The sequence below is a fragment of the Salvelinus sp. IW2-2015 genome, linkage group LG4q.2 (genome assembly GCF_002910315.2).
Source record: "Salvelinus sp. IW2-2015 linkage group LG4q.2, ASM291031v2, whole genome shotgun sequence".
Lineage (NCBI taxonomy): Eukaryota > Metazoa > Chordata > Actinopteri > Salmoniformes > Salmonidae > Salvelinus > Salvelinus sp. IW2-2015.
This window is the reverse complement of record NC_036843.1, coordinates 3,214,062-3,234,058: the sequence shown is the minus strand read 5'-3', so window position 1 is coordinate 3,234,058 and position 19,997 is coordinate 3,214,062. Positions and strand designations below refer to the sequence as shown.

The 19,997-nt window shown below is 42.0% G+C and overlaps 1 protein-coding gene and 1 long non-coding RNA gene across 2 annotated transcripts in view; both read right to left on the bottom strand.

Annotated features, from left to right (window-relative positions):
- Window positions 1-8,551: 8,551 nt before the first annotated feature.
- Window positions 8,552-8,964, bottom strand: LOC139027655 (uncharacterized). Its single transcript, XR_011479770.1, has 3 exons — window positions 8,870-8,964; window positions 8,718-8,779; window positions 8,552-8,636 (listed from the first exon to the last, which is right to left on the bottom strand). It is a non-coding gene; the product is annotated as an uncharacterized lncRNA (long non-coding RNA).
- A 1,984-nt stretch (window positions 8,965-10,948) lies between these two features.
- LOC111963143 (filamin-A-interacting protein 1-like) overlaps window positions 10,949-19,997 on the bottom strand; it is a 38,063-nt gene continuing 29,014 nt past the window's right edge. Inside the window, exons 5-6 of the mRNA XM_023986381.2 lie at window positions 13,804-16,675; window positions 10,949-13,319 (exon numbers count right to left, since the gene is read on the bottom strand). Coding sequence (XP_023842149.1) covers window positions 13,122-13,319; window positions 13,804-16,675 — 3,070 coding nt within the window. The 3' untranslated portion in view covers window positions 10,949-13,121. The remainder of the gene's footprint in view (window positions 13,320-13,803; window positions 16,676-19,997) is intronic.

Here is a 19,997-nt window from a genome sequence, read left to right as displayed (position 1 = left end):
GCTGAGTGGTGATCCGTCATTCCACACTGATATGTCTGCCAGACATGCAGAGATGCGATTCGCCACCTGGTTATCAGAGGAATGATTTACAATAGGCTTTACAGCAAAAGCATACCATGCGATTGTTGGAGGAAGGCGCACTACATCAAAATATTTTCAACATTACAGGCTCATAAAATCACAAATAGCGATTAAATATTCACTTACTTTTTGAAAATCTTCCTCTGATTTGCAATCCAAAGGGTCCCAGGTACAACATGCATGGTCATTTAGTTAGATAAAATCCCTCTTTATATCCCAAAAAGGTCAGTTTAGTTGGCGCCATCGATTTGAGTAAACCACTCGTTCAACATGCAGAGAAAGGAATCCAAAAAGCTACCGTTAACTTCTTTTGGGATAGGGGGCGCTGTTTTCACTTTGTAAAAAATCGTTCCCAAATTAAACTGCCTCGTACTCAATTCTTGCTCGTACAATATGCATATTATTTATACTATTGGATAGAAACAACTCAAGTTTCTAAAACCGTTTGAATTATATCTGTGAGATAAAACAGAACTCATTTTGCAGCAAACTTCCTGTCAGGAAGTGAAAAATCTGAAATCGAGGCTCTGTTCCAGGGCCTTCCTATTCATTTGCTTGAAATCTATGGATATACATGCACTTCATACGCCTTCCACTAGATGTCAAGAGGCAGTGAGAGGTGGAATGGGGTGTCTAGCTTGATCTGAGGTCGAACAAGAGCTCTTGGAATGACGTGACCACTATTTCCTTTGTTCAGCAAGGCGCGGGAAGGAACCCTGGATTGCGTTCTGAAAAGCTTTCGTTATGAGACGGCTAATATCTCCGGTTTGATTTTATTTGATACAGTGATAATATCATCGTAAAGTATGTTTTTCAATATAGTTTTATCAGATTATGAAAGTTTATCGTGAGTTTTGGCGGTTTCCATTCTCTGTCGTTTGGTGAAGATGGACAGCTTCGTGCCACTTGGCTAGCTTTGGTTGCTAATCGACAGGAGAAAAGGACATTCTAAAACCAAACAACGATTGTTCTGACAAAGGACCCCTTGTACAAGATTCTGATGGAAGCTCAGCAAAAGTAGGAACCATTTATGATGTATTTTCGTATTTCTGTGGAAAATGTTTAGTACTATTTTCCGCCCTCATTGCAAGCGCTGTCTCGCTATAACGTAAACTGTATGTCGTACTAAAGTATTTTTAGAATTCTAACACGGCGATTGCATTAAGAACTAGTGTATCTTTCATTTGCTGTACAACATGTATTTTTTAGTAAAGTTTATGATTAGTTCTTTGCTTAGATTAGGTGAGTGTCAGAATATATCCGGATAATTTGTGCAGTTTGGCTACGTATTCACATTGTAAAACCACGATTTGTACCGCTAAATATGCACATTTTCGAACCAAAACATATCTGTATTGTGTAATATGATGTTATAGTACTGTATTCTGATGAAGTATGTCAAGGTTAGTGAATATAAATTTATATCTTTTGCTGTTTTTTTCGCTATCGCTACCTGCGGTGAATGAATGCGGTGTGTGTGTTTGGCTATTGTGGTAAGCTAATATAATGCTATATTGTGTTTTCGCTGTAAAACACTTAAAAAATCTGAAATATTGGCTGGATTCACAAGATGTTTGTCTTTCATTTGCTGTACACCATGTATTTTTTCATAAATGTATGATGAGTATTTAGGTATTTCACGTTGGTCTCTGTAATTGTTCTAGCTGCTTCGGTGCTATTTTTGATTGTAGCTGCAAATGTAAAACTATGATTATACCTGAAATATGCACATTTTTGAACAAAACATAGATTTATTGAAACATGTTATAAGACTGTCATCTGATGAAGTTGTTTTCTGGTTAGTGACTAAGTCTACTAATTCTATCTCTATTTGGGGGTTTTGTGCAAGCTACCTGTGCTGTGAAAGAAATGTCTGTGCTTTTTTGTATTTGGTGGTGAGCTAACATAAATATACGTGGTGTTTTCGCTGTAAAACATTAAAAAAATCGGACATGTTGGCTGGATTCACAAGATGTTTATCTTTCATTTGCTGTATTGGACTTGTTAATGTGTGAAAGTTAAATATTTATAAAAAATATTTTTGAATTTCGCGCGCTGCCTTTTCAGTGGAATGTGGGGGGGGGGTTCCGCTAGCGGAACCCCGGGGCTAGACAGTTTTAAACTTTGTTAAAACAAGTCAAAATAAGTTTCTTTTTAATCCTTAGGTACACTAAAATATAATTAAATTATAATATTTCATACGGAAAGAAGTATGTTCAATAGAAAAGCAAAATAAGCATAACTCTGACTCCTAGTATCAAAACCCAAAATTCAAACAAAAGACTGTTGACATCTAGTGGAAGCCATAGGAATTGCAATCTGGGAGCTGGAATTGCATATGCCCCATAGCGTTCCATTATAAGAGCATGTGCTTTCAAAAAAAACAACATTCCGGTTGGTTTTTCTTTGGATTTTCTCCTACCATATTAATTGTGTTATAGTCTCATACATTATTTTAACATTTCTACAAACTTCAAAGTGTTTTCTATTCAATGGTACCAATTATATGCATATCCTGGACTCTGGCCCTGAGTAACAGGCAGTTTACTTTGGACACGTCAGTCAGACAGGAAGTGTAGAAAAATAGACCCTAGCCTGAAGAAGCCTGAATACCAAATCTGTAGGAAACCTGGCACCATCTCTACTGTGAAGCATGCTGGTGGCAGCATCATGCTGTGGGGATGTCTTCCAGCAGCAGGGACTGGGAGACTAGTCAGGATCGAGGGAAATATTAACAGCACAAAGTACAGAGAGATCATTGATGAAAACCTGCTCGAGCGCTCAGGCCTTCAGACTGGGGCGAAGGTTCACCTTCCAATAGGACAATGACCATAAACACACAGCAAGACAATGTAGGATTGGCTTCGGGACAAGTCTCTGAATGTCCTTGAATGGCCCAGCAAGAGCCCGGACTTGAACCCGATCAAACATCTCTGGAGAGACCTGAAAATAGCTGTGCAGCAACACTCCCCATCCAACCTGACAGAGCTTAAGAGGATCTGCAGAGAAGAATAGGAGAAACTCCCCAAATACAGGTGTGCCAAGCTTGTAGCGTCATACCCAAGAAGACTCGAGGCTGTAATCGCTGCCAAAGGTGGTTCAACAAAGTACTGAGTAAAGGGTCTGAATACTTATGTAAATGTAATATTTCAGTTTTTTAAATTTATATAAATATGCCAAAAATTCTAAAAAACGGTTTTTGCTTTGCCATTATGGGGTATCATGTGTAGATTTATGAGGGAGAAAAAATAATTTAATAAATTTTAGAATAAGGCTGTTTATTTTATTTATTTTATTTTTTATTTTACCGTTATTTTACCAGGTAAGTTGACTGAGAACACGTTCTCATTTGCAGCAACGACCTGGGGAATAGTTACAGGGGAGAGGAGGGGGATGAATGAGCCAATTGTAAACTGGGGATTATTAGGTGACCGTGATGGTTGAGGGCCAGATTGGGAATTTAGCCAGGACACCGGGGTTAACACCCCTACTCTTACGATAAGTGCCATGGGATCTTTAATGACCTCAGAGAGTCAGGACACCCGTTTAACGTCCCATCCGAAAGACGGCACCCTGTAACGTAACAACATTTGGAAAAAGTCAAGAAGTCGGAATAATTTCCAAATGTACTGTATTTCCCCTTTTGTGCTTTACACCTCCAGCAGAATAGTACAATTCTTGAGTCCATGATATTCAGTTTCACTGGCATATAGCACGTTCTATGGATGGTCTTAAACTGCAGTAATGTATGTCTGAGATGATATGAACATGATTGTCCCTATCTGTATCCATTCATCATCATCAATAGCTTCTCCCAGGTCTTCCTCACGTTTTTGTTTAGCATGTTTTGTGTCATCGGAAAAGCCTCTATCAACCCTTGATACAGTTTGGAAATCAACTTTGGAGGTTTGTCAGACTGACTTAAAATAGCATCTGGCTTGTCCAGTGTTTGCTGGACATAGAGAAGAAAGTGTTGTATCTGCAAAAATTCCCCTCACCTCCATCACAGACTGGTATTCCTGGCTGCCTGACCCTGTTGTGACCCCTGTCACAATCTGATCCTCTTAAAATGAGGCACGACAAATAATTTATTTTATGTACATTTATCTATTATATATTATATTAAGATTAGAATAAATGGAAATGATCATTATTCCCAGATCCCAGACTGTAGCTGTAAGATTAAGATGCTGTCCTGTAGCTACTGTAGATCCACCCATCAATTCAGACCCATAAGGCGGCGCACAATTGGTCCAGCGTTGTCTGGTTTAGGGGAGAGTTTGGCCGGACGGAATTTCCTTGTCCCATCTCGCTCTCGCGACTCCTTGTGGCGGGCCGGGTGCCTGCAAGCTGACTTTGGTCGCCAGCTGGACGGTGTTTCCTCCGACACATTGGTGCGGCTGGCTTCCGAGTTAACCGAGCAGTGTGTCAAGAAGCAGTGCGGCTTGGCAGGGTCGTGTTCCGGAGGACGAATGGCTCTCGACCTTCGCCTCTCCCAAGTCCGTATGGGAGTTGCAGCGATGGGACAAGACTGTAAATACCAATTGGGGAGGAAAAGGGGTAAAAGAAATACAAAATAAAAAAAATATTGTCTGGGATCCAACTTTGCACAAGTGGGTTGACAAAACTGAGCCCAAGGCTGAGATTTTCAATTAAATCTAAATGAGTGAATGACCAATGTATTTAAACTGTGATAATGTTACTAACAATTTTGAAAATGTGTTGAGGTGTTTTACAGAACAAGCTTGTACCACCACCTCCATCGATGGGGGTGTATGTGATGCACACAAAATGTATGGTCACATTTGTGTTTATGTATTGTTTCTTTGTATTTTGGAAGAATGCTTTTACTGAAAGGTCAGTCCTCCAAGGTTTTGCCATTGAGATGCATTTATACTACTGTTGGCCAGTAGACGGCAGTGAGACGTGTTCGCTTCACACTGGGACCATATGCGATCCTGCACCTGTGTGTTCTCATAATTGAGAGAACCTTTGAAAGAGAAGCACGTTCTCCTGTTTTATCATTTATCCTGTGTTACTGTCACGTTCCTGACCGGTTTTCTGTTATTTTGTATGTGTTTGACGGTCAGGGCGTGAGTTTGGGTGGGTAGTCTATGTTATGTGTTTCTATGTTTGTTAAAGGGTGACCTGATATGGTTCTCAATTAGAGGCAGGTGGTTTTCATTTCCTCTGATTGAGAGCCATATTAAGGTAGGTGTTTTCACATTGATTGTTGTGGGTGGTTGTTTCCTGTGTCTGTGTTTGTCGCGCCACACGGGACTGTCTCGGTTTGTTTGTACGTTCGTTCTTTTGTGTAGTCATTTTCCTGTTCGTGAGTTCTTCGTTGTATGTAAGTTCGATGTCCAGGGGCCTGTTGCACAAAACTAGGATAAGGGATTAAGCCAGGATATCTTGGTGATCCTGGCTCAATTGATCCGTAATCCGGTTGCACTAAAGATGGATAGGGGCAGGAGGATATGTTATGGTATAAATTACCATGGAGATTTATTCTGTGGAGCTAGCCTGCTCCAGACCAGGCCTAAATTCCAGGATCTATTTAATCTCATCCTAATGTCAGTCAGCAGTCACCACAAATGGAAACCATAGTTATTTCACTGCTCACTATACATTGTTATCACATATAACTAGACCCACTGTTATTATTTAAACGTTTGTGTCATTAATTTCAATGATTTTGGATAAAAAATGATTTTTAGATGATGTTGCTATCATTGATAATTTACAGTTTCCCATAGACTATAAGGCTATATATAAAATGATAGAATATTAGGGCCACAGAGGGGAAAAAACACAAGTCATAATATTGTAACCAGTTGTTTTAAAGGAGGACAGTTGTTAAAATGACAGATGTGGGGCATTTCGTGAAATTGTACTTCAGTATGGTTTCATAAACAAAGACATGCTGATGTGCCAGATATTAAGTATCACATTGTCATAAGTATCAAAACTGTAAAAAACAATATGTAGCTTTTCTGCAGAAAGAACCAGCCTCATAAATTTATGACTTTATCCTTTTTCTTCAGTGTGGCCCTAGTACTCTGTCATATAAACAAATACACATTCCATATGAATATAAAAACACATGTGTAACATTATGTTCCTTTATTGAATAAGGACAAAACAAAGCAGGTAAACCATCAGCTCCTTTCGAAACTGAAGTCACAGTGACTCTACAAGATGGAAAGCAAAAGATCCAAGCATATTATACAAAATGATACATACACATTCAAAGGTCTGTGTATAACACACCCTGCATGTCTGCACACTAAAATAAATGCAGGACAAATCCATACACATCAACTGAACAGACAAATGAATGGATGCAGTAGCCTCCCTGCAGCCTTGTATTACACACAGTATACGCACAAACATCATAAGAGGCCAAATTCGTCAAAAAACGAACCCAAAAAAAACCAAATTCCTCTGCCCACGCAGGACATATTTAACCAAAATTGAAAGCACACATACTAACTAAAATAATTCAACACATATTGGTCCCTCAGCAGCCGACCATTGTCGTCATCAGGGAAGATTGCCGGATTGTCCCAGTCCATGGCTGGTGGCCCTCTGGGGCCCTCTCCTTCCTCAGGCAGGCCACATTGTGGAGGACAGCACAACCACAGTAATATCACATGCCCTAACAGGGCTGACCCTTAATTTGTGAAGGCAGTGAAAGCGTGCCTTCAGGAGGCCAAAGGTCATTTCAACTCTGGCCCTGGTCCTGGCATGGGCATGGTTGTAGGCCTGCTGTGCTTCCTGGGGGTCTGTGAAAGGTGTCAGGAGAAAAGGCTGGCAGCCATACCCCCTGTCTCCCAGCAACACACCAAGAATTCACCTGTCAACACAAATCTCATCATTACTACCTCATAAACACAGTGATATTCTTGACACAGCCATGATGGTTATAAATAGGGGTTGTGTGGCTTACCTTGTGATAGGCACTGATAGATTTCAGAGGCCCGAAAGATCTGGAGTCATGGACTGAGCCAGGCCATTTTGCCACAACATTGCTGATCACACAGTCAGCATTGCAGACCATCTGAAATCATAAGATGAGGAATATTACACCAATCAATGCACATCACTGGCAATGCAGAGTGTTCGTCAATGGACAATATCAAAAGTTATGTTCACCTGAACATTATGCTGTGAAAGGTTCCTATTCACAAAATCGGCCTCATGGGCACCTGAGGGGGCTTTTATCCTTGTGTGTGCAGTCCACTGCACCAATGACATTGGGGAAACCTGTCACACAAAGTAATGAGTATCCTACTATGTGTTAACAGTTGTCCTGTAATTTGTAGATCCTCTTACCTGCAATCCTATAGAACTCCTCTTTGATGTCACAGAGTCTTCTGTGGCCAGGGAAGGAGATGAAGACATCTGCTAATGCTTTGATAGCCAGACACACACTCCTTATGTGGCGGCAAATTGTGGCCTTGTTCAGCTGTTCTGCATCCCCCACTGAGTACAGGAAGGCTCCACTAGCAAAAAAGCGCAAGGCCACACAAACCATTTGCTCCACACTCAGTGCATGGCTCCGTGCAGTGCGGTGCTTAATCCTGGGACCCAGTAGTCTGCATAGATACCTGATGCCATCTGCAGAAAACCTGTATCTTTCATATAGATGGTCATCAGGGAAGGCCAGTGGGTCCAACCGGTCCCTGAAGACCCTTTCTCGCCTGAAGGCTCTCCTCAGGACAAGTGCTTCTTCATCCACCACATCTCGCACGAATGGGCATGCCTTGTCAGAGCAGAAAGGAACACACAATTTTGGGCCTTCATATAGGCTAGTGGCCACACCTGGTGCTGGGGGGTGGGCAAAGAGGGCGATGCCTTATAACGATGACTTGGTTGTACTGATTGCTGGGAAAATAAAAAAAACCTTAGAAAGATGCCACGTCCGTGTGTGCTCACAATAAGAGCTCATATGTCATGGCTCACTTGACTTTACGAGAATATACCTAATTTTTATTTTGAGCTGTGTCATCTCTTTGGAGCTGGGGGAGGAAAGAAAAATAATGATTAATAACTTTGTGTTACAGTAGCATACAGTGTACATTGAAGGCATATCTCACCTCCCTCTCAAGTTTTTTTATTTCAAGGTCCAGTTTCCTAATTGTCCTCTTTTTTATTTCGGACTCCAGTGCAAGTTTTCCATCTTTTTCTTCTTGTACTGAATGTCTATGTCTGCCAGTTCTATTTGGCGCCGGAGGTGGTTGCCATACAACTTTCTGATAGCTTGTGAGCTCTGTGAACACAATACAATTAGCGCAGCTGGAATTTGGCAGGATGTGGTGTCCTTTTATTAATACGCACTATGTTGCCAGGCTGGTTTTCCCACTGTATAGCATCTGGGTCCTGTAAAAGAAATTAGATTTTTTGATTTTGATGAGGACTCCTCACCATTGTAGAGTAAATAGTACTTTCCAAGTCTTAACATGATACTCATGCCTTCTGGAATCCAGAGAGATGGTCTCCTCCTCATCATCGTCTCCATCATGTGCTGTTGCTGCTGCACTGGGGCCTTCACCCTATCACATTTATCGGATTCATATTGAAGCTAGTAGACAAGACATGCCAGGCCTACAGTATGCCTTTGATGGAGTACTCACTGGATCAGCATCGTCTGGTGCTTGTGCTGGTGGCTCTAACAGGAACACAGTGCTGCCAGACACTGCAAGGCAATAGGTAAACCAAAGTCAGACAGTCCAAATTGATTCAATATGAATGTGGTTGTATCCCATGTAGAGATGGAAGGACATACCTTGAATGAAGCGGGTGGCATCTTGGGAGGAACCTATGCTCGTCTCTTTCCCCCAGGGATCCCCTCTAAGACGGGCTGCCTTTATTTAGCTCCAAGGCCATGTCCTCTGCTGGGGTAAGGTCAGCCTTTGGTGACCACCACCCGTGCCTTGTTGTGGGTATTCTTTTTAACTGCTAAAACAGTACAGACAATGTGTGAGCAGGCACCTTCTGGGTACAATATATGCTTGTGCTTTGTTAAATATTAGTCAGGGACCATACCATTCTGCAGAATGTTCTTGTATTTGATTTTGACGCTGCTCATGTCCGTTTTGGCCCGTTCATGTTTAATCTACACACACACACAACACACATTTAATGGAGTCACACTGCAAAAAATTACTTGGTATTTTTGTCTTGTTTTCAGTAAAATATCAAAATTTATCATAGCTTTATACAGTGTGATGGAGTTACTTACACAATTTCACTCTAATCTGCAGTGCATTTCAATAAAAAATTTAACCGTTTCATAATTACAGTACAACTGCATTTTTGGAGATGTGAATTAAATATTTGAATTGTAATTGTGATGTTTCAGCGGAGCGGTGGTGTGTAATTGTGCACTACTTACGCATTCAGGCGGTCTGCAATACTTTGCCACGCTTTTTCTCTTTGCTTTATCACTGTGGCGGTGTTGCCTTTCTTCTTAATTATATATTTTACCTCCTCGTATGCCTCCATGAGGATTTGTGCTTCCGACGGGGAAAAGTACGCGGCTCTAGTTGCCATGGTAAATCAGTTAATCTGTGATCTGTGGCGGGGTCTATTTGAGTGAGCCGTGAGCGCGCACCTATCCAGGATTGGTTTCACCTGGCTTGAATGAATCCGTGTCTGCTCATCCTGGCTTGGTCTTTGTGCAACCAATTAAGCCTGGACGCACATGTTTTGGCTTCATTGAGCTCAGCTGAGTCATTTATCCCGGATGTCTTAATTCTACTTTTGTGCAACAGGCCCCAGGTCTGTCTACGTCGTTTGTTATTTTGTTAGTTATTCAAGTATAGTTCGTTTTTGTCTTGTCTAATAAATTCATTATGTCCTATGACAACGCTGCATTTTGGTCGAATCCCTACTCCTCCTTTTCGGATGAAGAGGAGGAGGAATTCCGTTACAGTTACAGGTCAGAAAAGTGCAAAAATAAACTGAATATCACAATATAGTTTTGTAACTTGTCTGTTGAAGTGAAAAAATGCACTGAATACCACAATATAGTTTTGTGACTTGTCTGTTGAAGTGAATGTAATGGTTTTGAACAACATACTAATTGTATAACTTCGTACGAGACAGAAAATGCATGTCGAGTGTAAAATGAAATGATGGCGGTGCATTCCTTTGATCTTTTTTTATATTTTTTATTAACTTCTGAACATTTGTATTTTTGATAAAGACACTTCTGACAATATCCTCAGGGTTTAGATAATTTTATGTTGTAACTGTGATGTTTAAGAACTTTGTAATTGATGTACTGTAAATGTTAGATTAGTGGTTAGCTTTAGAAAAGCGTCTAGCTCGGGTTAGCTGTTTGCTAGCTCCGGTCAGTTGGTTGCTAGCTTTGGTTAGCGCTATGCTAGCTTGTTCAGTCATTTTCCAATAATTAGCATTAATGTCATTTTCAATAGTCTTGTCTTTCTATTAGTCCTTACACTGGGTGAATGTATTTTGAGCATGGGTATAAAGTAACTTATACCAGTCTTTAAAGGCTTTCATGTTTTAGAGTCTCCTATGGGGCTACAGTCAACTACATAATTATAACCTAAAAAGGTTATTTCAAGTTAAGAGTAAATGTGTTTGGGGAATAAATGTAATGCATTTTAAAATGTAAATTAGATTGGAATTTAATCATTTTAATTTGTAAATTGATGTATTTTTTATATGTTTCTGAAATAATATGTCAAGGATTTATGAGACATTAAATACACTTTAAATATAAAAACAAAACAAAACTTTGAAACACAATGAAAAGACAGAAAAAGACAATTTGCACTTGAGAGAAAGTTGAATAAAATAATGCAGAGAACCTTTGAAAGTGAAGCCACGTTCTCCTGTTTCATCATTTATCCTGTGTTACAGGAACTAGTATCTGCTGCACCATTCCCAAAACTGGAACCTGTAACAGATATCTGGGGAACTCTGGCAGTTGCCCCAAAGGAGTGAATTCTTTCTCCATGAAAGCAGGTGAATATTGTTTTAGACTACATGAGGTTTAACTCCAAGACTGTGTCAGCCAATCATAGCTTTCTCTGGTGATCTCCTGCTAACATATTTCCCACTAACAGCAGGTCTATGGGGCAGCAGATACCCTACAATGCATTACACTGATGGGACCAACTCAAAGCCTCCAAGCCAGGGGCCTGGACCACTCCCTCGACAGCTCTCTGGCCTGACCTCTCCCTCACACGTTGAACTCATGACACCAATGGTTGTGCCACTTGACACTCTATCCTATTGAGGTACTGTATGACTGGAAAATCCTTCCAAACGTAATCCAATCATTAAGTGAGCTTTTTCTTTAACATAGCATATGGCTGAAGTAGCAGGGATGTTAACTATTTTCTTTTTGTCGCACAGGCCATTTGCCCAGAGTGAATTTGCCCATATCCAGAAGTGGATTTTTCTCCATAAAAAAACTTTTATTCAAATTCTCTCTTTTAATTATCTGTCTCTCTTTTGTGTCCTCATGTTCACATTAATTTGATGTGTTCTATCATCATTTACAATGCTAATTGCTTCTGCATTGCTTTACATTACAGACAAGTATATATTATACACATATATTTTATTTTAGACATTACAAAAACATATTTTTGTGCATTTTGGTTTTCCTACATTTCAGTATAGTACTTTTCCGCATGGAGTCTCGCTACCCTTTGACTCACAACAAACCCAGCTAATGACACTGGTTTGACTGTCTGTCATTGGTTGATTCAGCAAATGTAACTCATCTGCTCGATTGGAAACAATATTATTCTTTCACTGAGGACACATGGTTGGTGATTGTAGACACAGGCAGCTTGTTAACTGAGTTGATTTTAACTTCTGAAAGGCCAATGTAAGTGAGCGCTCCACAAGTGCGAGATGACCATGATAATTTGTCTCTAGTGTATCACAGCACAAGCATATGGCCATTTGTTTTGATACATTTTTGATAACACACAGCAAGTCAATTCAAACACGGACTATTTAGTAAATGAATGTGAGATGAATGACTTGCTACAGAGTCTGGTTCAACTGATGCACATGGGCATAAAATGCATCCAAGGTGATTTGAGATAACTTTAACATGTCAAGGCTCAGGAGAAGACCCAGATGCAGACAGTTTCGAAGTAACAAAAGTTTATTACAGAAACGGGGGCAGGCCAACGACATGTCAAGGGCAGGCAGAGGTCAGTAGTCCAGAGCAGAATCCGAAAGGTACAGAACGGCAGGCAGGCTCAGGGTCAGGGCAGGCAGAATGGTCAAAAACCAGGAAAGCTAGAAAACAGGAACTAGCGACAGACACGCACGGGAAGAACGCTGGTAGGCTTGACGAAACAAAATGAACTGGCAACAGACAAACAGAGAACACAGGTATAAGTACACTGGGGATAATGGGGAAGATGGGCGACACCTGGAGGAGGGTGGAGGCAAGCACAAAGACAGGTGAAACTGATCAGGGTGTGACAAATATTATGAACACAATGCATGTTTGCGCTTAGCAATATTATCTGTTTAATATGCTGAAGTAGGTCATCTTTCAAAAAAGTATTTAATTTAAATTACATGCCATTACAAAAACCTTGATATAAAAAAGACACATTTAATTTGCCGCAAACCAAATGATTTGGCCTCAGTACTAAATGCTGTAACAAAATGCGTCATGAAAAGCTCACTAGGTGAAGCAGTACATAACTAATGCATAAAGCAGTTAGTAGCAGCATTACCTAACAATCCACATTGGTTATATTCCCTTAAAAAAATGCACACATGCCAATGGTTAACTAAGAAAGAAGTTACGTTGATTTCATCGACATGAAAACAGAATAGAATTTGTTTAAAAAATATATATACATAATTTCAAGTACAACATTTTATTGTATAATGTTTAGATATGTATATTGTTTTCAGTTGGACGAAAACACAATGGTCCACTCAGCCTCCTGCTCAATAGAGAGGAGCCAAATTACTTTCTCTTGTCTGAATTGTTTGCTTAATGTTCCCTGTTAGTGTCTCTGGCTCTATCAGCTTTTCCCTCCATTTTGAAAGGCTGTTGTGCTGCTGATTGTGGATTTCTTAAGCTCTATCCTCATGGACTGGCTCTCTGCTCTCATTCCTCCAGACATCCCCAGAACTCCCAGCATGGTTTTGCCCGTCTTCAGGCTCTTGGAGATGGGGATACGGGTGGACCCTGCCCGGGATGGGTGGGCATCATGCCCAGGCTGGGAGATACAGGGATAGGATAGAGAGAGGATAGAAAGAGGCAAGGGTGAGAGGAGAGGAGGCCACAACAGAGAAAAGGGTAGAAGAAAATGATCAATTACTAAGGGGGAATATATATGACAACATTTCCCTTCGAGATCATTTACTATATGACCTGTAAATATTTAGTCCTTCTTTCAAGACCAAGTGAGGGAGTACTGTTTCTGTAAGGCTATCCATCTGCCCAACAAAGACCTCATTATACCGACTGCTCAGTGAGACGCCACCGTGTCGCCCATCAATATGCTACGTAACAGAAAGGAAAGTACATGTCCACAATCTTCCAAAATTATTATTTTGTCAGTTCATAAACATAATAATTTCATACATTTCCTTTAATTGGGGGTGAAGAGGGTTAATACAACATCAAAATGTATAAGCTTGAAGGAGTGAGTTAAAGGTTAACATAACAGCCAGGGGAATTTGTGTTCTGAGGAGACTCACCACAGCTTGTGTTGGTCTGGCAGGGGTGGACGTGACTGGAGTGATAGTGATGCTGCTCATCACTTTACTGGGTGTGGTTTTGAGAGCTGCAGTGCTGTGGCGAGTGGAGCGCAACACTGTGCCCGTGGATAACGTCATCTCTCTGTTACACTCCGTTGCCATGCCGACAGGCCTAACCACCACCTTGGGGCCTGTGTTGTTGTTGTTGTGGCCCTCAGAGGGGCCCTTATGGAACTGGGAGCCATGCAGGTGGATGTGGATCTTATTGTCCTCTGTGGTGGTGATGATACTGGCGTTGGAGTTGTACTTCCTGATCTGCGTGGGGACCATCTGTTTCTCAGGGGTGACCTTGAACATTGCCCGGGCCATGGTCATCTCATGGAGCTCTGGGGTGGCGGAAATGTTGGACAGCATGGATGTGCTGACCGTCATGATGGATATAGGTGACATGGGCCTGCCTAAAGAGGAAGAGGATGAGGAAGATGAGGAGGCCATGCTGCACTCTGGTAACTTGGCCCTGGAGATGGTGGTGATGCTGACGGGGGACTTGGCCCTCTCTGGTCCCCCTGGCCTGGCGCTGGCTCTGCCCCTTGAAGAGGTGGTGGTGTGGGTGTGGGTGGGAATGATGGTAATCCGAGACTTCTGGTGGACCTGTAGCGTGGGACTGAGGTTGGAGCTGGAGTAAAGGTCCTCAGCAGTGGGACTGCTGATCTCCAAGGTAGCCATGCTGTTCTGGTGGTCTGGGGTCACTCTGATGCGTAAAGGCTGCCCTTCCTTTTGGGACATGGTCAGCTCAGAATGCATGGATTCACTGTTGATACCCACAGACTTGTCCACATTACCACCCTGAGGAATATTTTCCCTCTTCCGCATCGAGGGAATCCAAGACTTCTTCATGCTGAGGTCAGCTGCAGCAGAGAGTGAGAAGTGTTCTTGACCACCAGCTTTCTCTGTGGGTTTCTTGAGGCACTTCTGTCGAAGGTTACTCATGATGTGATTCTCTTCCTGGACAGACTTCCTGATGAACACAGCTGGGGTGTCCTCTTCTGCCATCTCAGTGGCCAGTGCATCAGTCTGCACTCCAGTGGACGCCATGGCGATGTCCACCATCCTCCTCCCATTCAGGCTGGATCGTAGAGTGCGGCTGTGGCGCTTGGTCACCTCCAGCTCTTTGGTGAGGTGGAGGACCTCAATGCTCATCTTGTTCTTCTTCTCTTTTTCCTCTAGGAACCTCTGCTGGAGGAAGGAGTAGTTCACTTGGAGCTGAGAGAGCTGGTCTTTTTTGTTCATCAGCTCGTGGATCTTCTCCTTGAGGGCTACTATGTCATTCTGCAAGTCTCTGGTTTTGGCCTCTTCCGTCTTGTAGCGCTGTCGTAGGTCTACTTCTTGGCTCTCCACCTCTCCTTTCTCTATGCCTTTATCCAGGGAAATCTGACTCTTCATCTCCTCCACCTGCTGGGAGAGAATGTGGGCCTTGTTTTGTTCTGTCAGGAACTTTTTCTCCAGCAGGTCGTACTGATACTCTGTCTTTATCAAATCTCCCTCCACAACCTCCAGCTGCTTGAGGCGTTTTTTTAATTGCTCTATTTCAAATGTTAGCTCCTTCACCCTGTTGTACTCTTTCAAACCCCCATCTGACAAGCTTCCCAGTTCCCTCTTTGCTATGTTATTTTTGCCTATATTTCCTTCCTCCTCCAATCCATCTAACCTCTTGTTCATTTGGCTGACTTTGGAGCTAAGATCCTTGCTCTTTTCCATTTCACAAGCAAGCCTAGTACTAAGCTCTCCTTTCTCTCTGGTAAGGGTCCCTACCTTGGCTTCCATCTCTGATTTCAACTTCAGGAGCTTTTTACTCTCCTCTATTAATCTCTCAGTCACTTCCATAACCTTGCCCTGCTCAGCCTTGAACATCTTACTCAAATCATAATTCTTGTCCTCTAACTTCATCCTCTCCATCAAATTGTTCCTCTCATCAACCATTACCACAGTGAATGACTTCAGCTTCGCCAGGTCATCTTTAAGGCTCTGCTCAGTCTTTTCCAGTCTCAACTCAGAAGATTCCATCGCTTTCATGCGTATCTTAACTGCTACCAGTTCAGCGTTGAGCTCCTTCGACATGCCCTTCCCTCTCTCCAGAGTGGAGCGTAACTGGGAGCACTCTGCCTTGCTGGCGTCGAACTCCCCCTCTAGTCTCTCCAGCTTCACCATCCTTCTCTGGAGCTTCTCCACCTGCAGTTTGAGTTCTTTCCTTTGGCTCTCCTCTTCCTGCAGCCTCTTCCTCATCTCCCTGTACTGGACCTCTGCCTTGGTGATTTCCTCGTCCTGCCCTTTCATCTCAAATACCTGTTTGCGGAAGTTCTCTAGTTCTGTCATTAGGTTAGAGTTCCCACACTCCCCTTTGCTGATCTTATCCCTCAGCTCGCGCAGCTCCTTTTCTGACCTCCTCAGTGCTACGTTGCTCTCCTCCAGCTCCTCCAGTCTGTGGATGAGTCCAGACAGCTTGGCATCCAGCTGGCGGTTCTGGGACTCCTGGCTGACCAGCTTGGCTGTCATCTCCTCTTGCTCCTGGGTAAACTTGGCCTGGTGTTCCTTCAGCTTGCCCTCCAAGCTCAGGGCCCTCTGGCAGTCCTCCTGTGCTCGGCCGCAGGTGTCGTTCAGGGTCTGCTCTCTCTCCTGCAGCTGCTGGTTCAGCTCCTGGACCCTCTGGCTCTGCTGGTCCATCTGCTCCAGGTGGAGTTGCCGCTCATCCACCAGCATCAGGGCAAAGGACTTCAGTTTGACCAGCTCCTCTCTTACCTTCTCCAGACGCTTGGTGTGCTCCTTCTCTTTACGCACCTGGTAGGCTTTCTCATTCTCCAGCAACCTCTTCAATCTGTGGAGAGAGAAAAAAACAATAGATGAAGGATAAGTATGTGTGTAATTTTTTGCTGCACTGTACTTCCTGGAAGTAACAGTGTTTCATATGGTGTATCATACTGTATCACAAAGAAAAATATAATTTCTAAATGTTTCACTTTAGCCGAGCTTGATACTTTGTATCACAAGCATGTTTTGAATTTCTACAGAAATGTCAAACCATAGAACATTTGATTCACTGTCAGGTTTTGGCCAAGACTGTTCGGGTTTTGGTCACTAGATGTCCCCATTGCACCTTTTTTGTACCTTTTGTTTTTCTTGCTCTAATTATTGTTTGCACCTGTAGGTCATTCCCTTGTTAGTATTTAAACCCTGTGTGTTCCTCAGTTCCTTGCTCAGTGTTTGTAAGTTAGCACCCAGCCCCAGCCCCAGCCTTGTTTTATTCAGATATTTCTCTTGTTGGATTTTCCAGAGGTTCTCTGGTTTAGTTCTTGTGTATTATTTGAGTAGTCTTTTGAGGTTTGTTTTTCCCTGCTGTTTTTTACCACTTTGTGGAGTTTCTTTTGTATTTTGGAGGATTTCCATTTTGTGCCTTTTGGCTTTATTTTTGGACATTGTGGATTTAGTTTCTTTGCCTGAAGATTTTGTTCTTTAATTAAACCACCATCTCTAGTACTGCTGTGTCTGCCTCATCTTCTGGGTTCTGACGATTATTAGTGACTGTTTCTCGCACCGGGTCCTGACATTCACATGACAGAAGTGATTGAACTCATTATACAGTAAGCTGCCATGAAAGGTACCGTGTTTAAGATACCATTTATTTACAATATATAACTACTGGTATTCACTGCTGCAACATATTCTTTGTGATGAATGCATGCATACATCAATCTAAAGATATACATTATTTTCTCATGCACCCAATTAATGAACCTGGTAGATGTTAAATGAACACAGAGGAAATCAAGCTCTATTACTTTATAATGGATGGTCAGGATAAAGTCTCTGATCTGTTCAGTCTCTGATCTGACCCATCATTGTGGTTTCCTGTGAACATTTTTATTTTATTTATCCTGCTTTATCCTGATTCTCTTTGGTTCAGCTCACCATGCCTCTCACACTTCATTTGGCAAAGAACTGCAGCACACTGAAAGAGGTAGTACACCAGGAAAAATTGCCAAAAACTCCCTCACTGTTTTCCATCCTTGCTTCTGGAATCAAGACTGAGAACTGAAAGTTTGACTAAACCGCCACTGAGCAATCTCTTTTTCTCTCTGCTTCTTTTTCTGCTGTGCATGTCCATATGTGGAATCTCAGCAGACAGAGAAAGCCTGTAACAAGTTACATGCAAAATACACTGAATGCATAGTTGTCTTGGGAACATTCCATCTTTTGCCTGAAGTGCACACTTTATATAAAAATACAGTACATCTCACACTGAGCTGCAATATCAAGCGAGAAACACATTCTGACGACAGTATGTCAGCAGAAACAGCTGAACTCTAAACAACTTAGACACCTTTCAAAACTTACCCACTATTCTTGATGCATTACAGGCGAGTCTATGTCTAACATGTTTGCCATAGTAGAGGATCCACTCCAAGTTCAGAGTTGGCATAGACCCCCTTTTACACTGGAACTCTACCATCACATTCCAAGCATGTCATCAGGACAATGAAAGGTGAATAAAAATTGTGTGTAGCACCGGACCTTTAGCTGGTCACCTCGCCCATATTCGGCAGGCAGAGCTCTGTGGGGCTCTGGTTTGGACTGTGAGAGGGTGGGAGGGACCCTGGCCAGAGGGTAGGAGGGACCCTGGCCAGAGGAGGGCGTTCTCTACACTCCTCAGTTTGTTTTCCCCCTTTTTTGTGTTCACTTACAGGCAATGCGGAGCTTGTTTCAATGGAAAGGGCTCCTACACACAGGCTGTCACAATAGCCTATTTACACAAGTAATTCAGACACACATTACATCTTACTCAGTCATGTCTCCGTTATTGAAGTTACTTCTTATATTAATTAAAGTGGTTTCTATAGAGACAGCGCTGTTTTGGCTAAGCCAAATTATGTTTATGGGAAACAATGCAAAGTACCCACATGAAAAAATACTATAGTATACTATGGTCAAAATACTGTAGTATTACTATATTTGTACACTATAGTACACTGTTTCTGCAGACTTTACTGTAGTATTCACTGTTGTCTTCTTGCGGACATGACTGTAGAATACTATAGTATTCACTATAGTGTTTTTTTGCAGACATGACTGTACTATAGTATTCAATATTTTTGCGTACATGACTGTAGTATACTCTGTAGTATACTAAAGTATTCACTGAAGTGTTTTTGCGGACATGACTGCAGTATAGTTTAGTATTTACTGTAGTGTTTTTGCACACTTTACTGTAGTATTCACTGTCAATTTTTTGTGGACATGGCTGTAGTATGCTGTCAGGGCCGGCTCTAGCCTTTTAGTGGCCCTAAGCGAGATTTGGTTGACGGCGGAGAGAAAAATGCACGTTTTAAAGTTAATTTCCTGCAATTCTACTAGAGAAAGTTTTAAAGTTCTACACATTTTACCATGACTTATACAATGTTAATGATATACAGTATGAGCGAGAGTGACGAACAAAATCAATGGGGGCCCCCTGGAGGTTAGGGACCCTGGGCAATTGCCCTACATTTATTTTTTTTAGTCCCATATTTTGTCATGTTATTTTTGGCTCATTTGATCCCATGTTCACTTTTTGCAATTTGTACAGCCGGTCCTGGAATCCCCTGAAGCTTGTCTGTGTGCGTTGTAAAGCAGATCAACCGACATCTTCGTGTTCGTCAGTCTCCCTTTTCATTATTGGTGACATATTGCTTTGTAACGGTTCAGTCTGGACAGTTGGTTTTGTGAGAAGACCTCTTTGAAGTCAGGACGTCCACGACAGAGTCTAGACGATGTCGCGTGGATGTCGTAGAGTCAAACAACCGATTCCGTCGCGTTCCTGAGAGTCTCCCCTTTTGATATTGGTGACATATTATTCGATATTGGTTTGGGTTTACAGACGATTTCATGTCCATTTTCTTGTCCGGATCCTCATGTGTAGAAAAAGTCAGCTTTCGCAAACCCCATGTTATGGAATGGGCGCAATCCCCTCTTTTATAACAGTAGAAAGAGGGGATTGAGCTGCTGACTCTACAAGAAACGGTAAGTCTCTAGCATAAACACACAGGGAGCTATTCAAAATGACTTCACTGTTTGATGCTGAAGAGCATCATTTGACTTTAGGGTTAACTGGAGTCCCACCTCACCATAACGCTCACTCAACCCTCCTTTTTTTTTTTTTTAAC